The sequence below is a fragment of the Rutidosis leptorrhynchoides genome, chromosome 4, assembly GCF_046630445.1.
Source record: "Rutidosis leptorrhynchoides isolate AG116_Rl617_1_P2 chromosome 4, CSIRO_AGI_Rlap_v1, whole genome shotgun sequence".
Taxonomy (NCBI): domain Eukaryota; kingdom Viridiplantae; phylum Streptophyta; class Magnoliopsida; order Asterales; family Asteraceae; genus Rutidosis; species Rutidosis leptorrhynchoides.
The window spans coordinates 379,835,138-379,841,960 of record NC_092336.1 but is presented as its reverse complement, the minus strand read 5'-3'; the positions used below and the strand labels follow the sequence as shown (position 1 = coordinate 379,841,960).

The 6,823-nt window shown below is 37.6% G+C and overlaps 1 protein-coding gene across 1 annotated transcript; it reads right to left on the bottom strand.

Annotated features, from left to right (window-relative positions):
• Positions 1-5,425: 5,425 nt before the first annotated feature.
• On the bottom strand, positions 5,426-6,487 carry LOC139841856 (uncharacterized). Its single transcript, XM_071832049.1, has 2 exons — positions 5,750-6,487; positions 5,426-5,692 (listed from the first exon to the last, which is right to left on the bottom strand). The coding sequence occupies exons 1-2, from the start codon at positions 6,485-6,487 to the stop codon at positions 5,426-5,428; spliced, it is 1,005 nt and encodes a 334-aa protein (XP_071688150.1).
• Between the last annotated feature and the right edge of the window lie 336 nt (positions 6,488-6,823).

Sequence of the window (6,823 nt, the reverse complement as noted above, 5' to 3'; positions counted from 1 at the left end):
CCACATATAGAACAAGGAACATGACTGTGCTCCCACTAGCTTTCTTGTATACAAAAGCTTCATCACCATTTTTAATGAAGCCAAATTTCTTGGCTTCCTCATTAAAACGATGATTCCACATTCTAGAAGCTTGTTTCAGTCCGTAGATTGACTTCTTTAACTTACATACTTTGTCAGGATGTTTTGGATCAACAAAACCTTCAGGCTGAACCATATAGAAATCTTCCTCAAGATATCCATTTAGGAAGGCAGTTTTGACATCCATTTGCCATATCTCATAATCATAATGTGCAGCAATGGCAAATAATATCCTGATAGACTTTAGCATTGCTACAGGTGAAAAAGTTTCATCGTAATCAACCCCTTGAGTTTGAGTGAAACCTTTTGCTATAAGTCTAGCTTTATATGTATCTAAGTTTCCATGTATGTCGGTTTTCTTCTTGAAAATCCATTTACAATCAACTAACTTGGAGCTAGTAGGTTGTATAACCAATTCCCAAACTTGGTTGTCATACATGGATTGCATTTCAGCTTTCATGGCTTCCTGCCATTTATCTTTATCAATCCGTGATAAAGTATCTTGGTAGTTTGTTGGTTCATCCAAATCAACCATATAGCAACCATCCACGAGAAATCCATATCTCTCAGGAGGATTACTGATCCTACCAGATCTACGAACGTTTTGTATACTTTGATCACCCATGTGATCATTCTCAACATTTTCATATTGAGTGCTAGTGTCAACCAATTGTGTATCATCTACTCGATCTTGAACCTCTTCAAGATCTATCTTCCTTTCACTATTACCTTCCATAAGGAACTTAGTTTCAAGGAATTCAGCCTTCCGAGCAACAAATACATTCTGCTCGGATGGATCGTAGAAATAGTATCCCATATCATCCTTGGGATATCCTATGAAGATACACTTCGTGGATCGAGCATTCAACTTATTAGGGACGTAACGCTTAGGGTAAGCTTCACATCCCCATACCTTTAAGTATGATAGAGAAGGAGGTTTTCCAAACCATATCTCATGAGGATTTCGTTCCACTTTCTTGGTTGGGGCCATATTTAAAATACGAACCGCGGAGCTTAGACAATAACCCCAAAATGATAGTGGTAACGAGCTTCTTGCCATCATAGATCGAACCATATCCATTAGGGTTCGGTTCCTCCTTTCGGAAACTCCATTAAGTTGGGGTGTTCCGGGTGGAGTAAGTTGTGAGATAATCCCACAACTCCTAAGATGATCTTGGAAGGCATCGCTTAGGTATTCACCTCCTCTATCGGTACGAAGTACCTTAATTATCCTATTGAGTTGATTTTGTACTTCGTTTTGATATTCTTTGAATGCTTCAAATGTTTCGTCCTTGTGTCTTAATAAGTAGACATATCCGAAACGACTGAAGTCATCAATGAAAGTAACGAAGTATCTTTCACCATTCCTAGTCATGGGCTTAAAAGGTCCACATACATCCGAATGTATTAATCCTAATAAGTCTTTAGCCCTTTCATAGGTCCCTTTGAAAGGTGCTTTAGTCATTTTGCCTTGTAAACAAGATTCGCACACATCAAACGAGTCCAGTTCATTTGATTTCAAAAGGCCATTCTTTTGAAGTGTATGCATTCGATTCTTGTTTATGTGACCAAGGCGACAATGCCATAAGTAGGAATCACTCAAATCCATTTTGAGCTTCTTGGTGCTTGCTTGGTATATTGAGCTATCGAATGATGTGCTATCATGAACCAATTCATAAATACCATTCAAAGGCGAGGCCTTAAAATAGAACATATCATTCAAAAAGACATGGATATCATCATTAATAAAATTAAGATTAAAACCACAATGTCTTAAACGGGAAACAGAAATAATGTTTCGTGTTAAATCAGGTGCATACAAAACATTTTCTAAATTAAGTTCCAATCCGCTTGGAAGTTTCAAAATAAAATCTCCTTGAGCTTTAACATGCACCTTTGCACCATTGCCCATATAGAGACTTGATGTTCCCGCCTTGTGATCACTTCTTTTGAACCCCTGCAAAGAATTGCAAATATGAGTTCCACATCCAGTGTCTAATACCCATGTATTAAAAGAAGTAATACTAAGCTCTATATATACCATATATATATTACCTGAGGTTTGCCCTGCATCCCTCTTGTCCTTCAACTCCTTAAGATAGACCGGACAGTTTCGTTTCCAATGACCCATCTCACCACAACCGAAACATGGGTCTTCCTTGGGTTTGTCTTCTCGGCTACCTTTTGCTTCTTAGCCTTGTTGATGGTTGGGGTAACCATCTTCCCCTTCCCTTTGCCTTGATAGGCGGGTCCTTTTCTCTTAGCCACCTTTGGCTTAGAGGTGTTACCTTTGGATCCACCTTGATCGATTGCTAACACGGGTAAAGCCCTTTTACCCATGCTAGTTTCCGCCGTTCTAAGCATACCGTGAAGCTCACCTATGCTCTTATCCATCCCATTCATATTGTAATTAATTACAAATTGATCAAACCTTTTTGATAGGGAGTTAAGGATAAGATCGGTGGCTAACTCATTTGATATGTTTAGGTTAAGGCGGTTAGCACGATCAATAAGGCTCTTCATCTTAAGCACATAAGATGAAACCGATTGGGTATCGTCCATACGACAAGCATGTAGCGCCCGAACGGTCTCGAAACGCTCGACACGCGCTTGTTGAAGGAACATCTCCTTCAATTGCGTTATCATGTCGTATGCACTATGATGCTCGAAATCCTTTTGGAGTTCAGGAATCATAGTCCCAAGCATTAGGCATGAGACTTGAATTGAGTCGTGGCAATACTTATCGTAAGAGGCCATTGCTTCCACATCATTCTCATCCGGTTGATCGGGAATGGGGTCCTCAAGTACATACGCTTTATCCTCTTGTTTGAGGACAACCCGAAGATTGCGGAACCAATCCATAAAGTTTGTATGGTTGAGTTTGTCTTTCTCTAAGAGAGACCTTAATGATAGGTTGTTCATGTTAAGTGGTGCGTTTTGAATGTTGTTGTTGTTATTGGCGGCCATCTACAAAATTAACAAAGTTCGTTTAAGTATCGATTTTTAATTTAACATTCAATACCCTTTTAATCCAATTGATATATTAAATTTTAGAATCCAACGGTAAACCAAACTTCGGTTAGGTGACCTTTATCCCGTTATTTGATTTAGCTAGGTAGTCATTATATGACAATTGCAATCCTTTTACAACTTCTAATGTATGGGATCATGCAATTCTTTTGCATGGCATATTTATCCCATCAACGCCTATTTGTTCCTCATGCTTCGGTGACCCTAAGTTCATGATTCCCAAATCAAGTCGTCCTACTTGTGTAAACGTGTAAACTTAACATACAAGTGGTTAGGTGACCTTTATCCCACAAGCATGCAAAATTCACCTTAATCATATTAGTTTGTTCATGATGGTTAGGTGACCTTTATCCCATCATGAGTTCCCTAACATGCTTAAGTGTCACACAAAAGGATGGCGTTAAACTTGTTATACTTGTTTGTAAAAGGGATTTTAAGTTTTCGTTTATTCTAGTTTGAGAAAACTTTTATGCCATACACCAACATGCATTTAGTGTATGGTACTTATGAAAAACCATTTTCATGTCTTGTAATTAGCCAATTACTTGATATAAACCATTTTATATGTATGATCCTTATCATGCTCTTAATAACCGATTATTAATGTCCTTTTAGCCATTTTTAATTTAACCATTTAAATTGACGTTTTGCATGTCGTTAATATGTCTAATTTAACCAATTAAATTGTCGTTTTCTAGTTGTTGACTTGTGTGATTAACTTGTAGCATACAAACATACAATCCACATAATCATACATAACAACCACGCATGCAAAATCATATGTTCACAATCAAGCCATTTTGGTGGACATTTGTTTAGCCGAAAACAAATGCCACCGATGAAGGGGTTATAACACAAAGTAGGAGATTTTAAATCTCCCACTTAATCTTGCATCCAAATGCTTCTTCATGTGTTCTTCAAGTCTTCATCATCTTCATTATTTTACAAAATATATCCTAATACATTTTGTCTAAAAAAAATAAAAATACAACCTAATCTATTTTACATACCAAATATAAAATAAATTACATAACCAAATGAATAATTATTACAAACCAAATTTGAATAAATTATTACAAACTTAATGAATAATACAAATCATCCAACCAAACAACCACAAGGTCTAGGCATTGATTGTGAACATTAATGTATCAACAAAATGACCAAAATGGAGCAACCCAAAACCCATTTTGGGTGTCCAAAATTCGGCCTACATCACCAACCCTCCCAAACCCGAAAATTTTTGTATTCCATTTTCATGCATGTATATGGAATGCAAATATAGTGGGTTTAAAGACAATATACGAAGCATAATCCATAGACTTCGGCTCTAGATACCATTGATGGAATTTAACAAGTTCATGAAACATGTTCTTCTAGTTAACAAAATTACAAAACCAATTTGTAGTAGTGTTAAAGCAAGCGGAAGCAAAAGTTAGGTTCATGTTTATATGTTTAACCATTTAGTTAAATTCCATGTTAATATCAAGTCTTGAAACATATGCTTACATACAAGAACAAGGAAGTAAGATATATATACCTCCTCAAGCTAGTTGAGGGTTATTTTCAAGTGAGAAAGTTGATGATGAAGATGATGAAAATGGAGCTTCTAACTTGAAGCCTCAAGCAAGTAATACCCCAAGCCTTTAACTCCAAACCTTTGTACTTTAGTTAGGATTTATTAACACTTGATTGGAGCTTGCAAAAACCAAATTTTGATCACCCTTTCACCCAAAAATGCCACGGCCAGGCAGCAAAAGAAAGAAGGTCTTGTGCAGTTTTTTGCTCTCTATTTTGATGTGTATTTGCAAGTGTATCTTTTCAAAGAGTCAAGCATGCATGTATATGGGAAATGGGATATGTAATTGACCAAGAAAAGGAATCTAGCACACTTGCTTACAACTCCAATGCCACTACTCCCTTTGTTTATAAAAGTTAATTTTTATAAAAGTTAGATTTTATAAAATTTAATTTTTATAAACTTCCATATTTATTTATGTACATATCATTATATAAAACCCATCTATATAAAATGTAACATAAATTTATTAATTATTTAACCTATAAATAATTAAATCCATATTATATAAATTATTCCATAATTTATACATATATATATATACATGTACACATCAAGTAGTATTTAAGAAAACCATTTTTCTTAAAGTTCAAGTGTCGCGTATTTAATCAATGATCCAATCGCTAAGATCAAATACGAATAAGGGTTTGGTAAGCTTGTTATTGGGTATGACCCGACTTGGATCAAAACATATTAGCCACGTTAATTTAATATGTCTCTCGGGCATACGAAATTCCATCAGGGATAACAATCTTTGGGGCAGGCCTTGTTGATGTTGGTGAAATCGACGCACATTCTCCACCCTCCATCTGATTTCTTTACCATCACAGGGTTAGCGACCCACGAAGGATATTTAGCTTCGCGAATTATTCCTGCTTTTAGCAGACCTTCTACTTCCTTACATGCCGCTTCATCTCTTTCAAGTGCTAAGTTTCTCTTCTTCTGATGCACTGGTTCGAGGTGCTTGTGCTCATTGAGTCGATGTTCCGTTATAAAGGGTGACCCCTGTATATTGATGGTTCATGGTATCCCGGTCATGTCGCTGTTTTCCCAAGCGAATACATCCACATTGTCTTGCAATAGCTTCCGAAGCTTTTGCTTGGTGGATGATGGTAAGTTCTTACCTATGCTGATCTCTTGATATGGAAACATCGAATTTACTGATATCTTTTCTACTTGGGGATCTTCCTTCGAAGCTTCTAGGATGCACTCGGTTGGCTCTTTCATTGTTTCTTTTATGGCTAAGATCACCTTATCCCTGTCATATGTTGAAGCAAGGGTTCCGATACCTTCGTGGGTATGGAACTTGACTATTTGATGTACTGTGGATACAATTATACCCATCTTTTTCATAGCTACCCTCCCGAGCAAAATGTTGTGTGGGGAGTTTGCTCGGACTACCACGAAATCAATGGTTTCGGTCCTTGTTAATGGTGGTTCGCCTATCGTGAAGTCGAGATCAATTTCTCCAATGGGCCAACAACTTTCTTCGGAGAATCCTACTAATGGTATCCTTGAGGCACCCAATCGTGCTCTGATAAAGGGACTTAGTCGATCAAAGAAATGCCCGTACATTACGTCACAAGCACTTCCACTATTGAGATATATCCTTCGGACTTCTCTGCTAAAAATTCTTCCATTTATGGTGACCGGTAGGTCCGAAGGACATATAGTATCAAGGGCTGGAAATGATACTTCACTCCATTCTCTGATGATACGACCTCTTTCTCTTTTCTTATAAGGTTGGTGTGAATCTATTGCCAGGATTACATTTTCTGCTTCTTGCCTCGTATCTTCCATTTTCTTTTCTTGTACCCTCCCTTTCTTTGGTTCTCGGATCCCTTTTATGAGATGGGATAGTTTGCCCGACTTAATAGCCTCCTCAATGGCTGTTTTGAGGTTGAATCATTCATCTGTATCGTGCCCAAAATCGTTGTAGAAGTCGCAGAACTTGGTCATGTCTCTATTCCTCCCTCTGTTGGACATCTTTCCCGGGGCTTTGGACTTGTTGGCTGCTTTCTCTGTTGCTAGGATTTCCTTGGAGGTTTTTATCAGCGCCCCCAGGATCCCAGCTCCGGTTTCTCTTCGGTAAGGGTGAAATCTCCCTTTGTCCTCTTTCCTACCATGTTTGTCATC

Bases quoted from the DNA above. Each gene is read 5' to 3' on its own strand.
- LOC139841856 (XM_071832049.1), bottom strand. From the start codon at position 6,487: ATGGAAGATACGAGGCAAGAAGCAGAAAATGTAATCCTGGCAATAGAT. The intron at 5,693-5,749 runs GTATTCGCTTGG...ATCAATATACAG, and splicing joins TATTGCAAGACAATGTGGAT to GGGTCACCCTTTATAACGGA.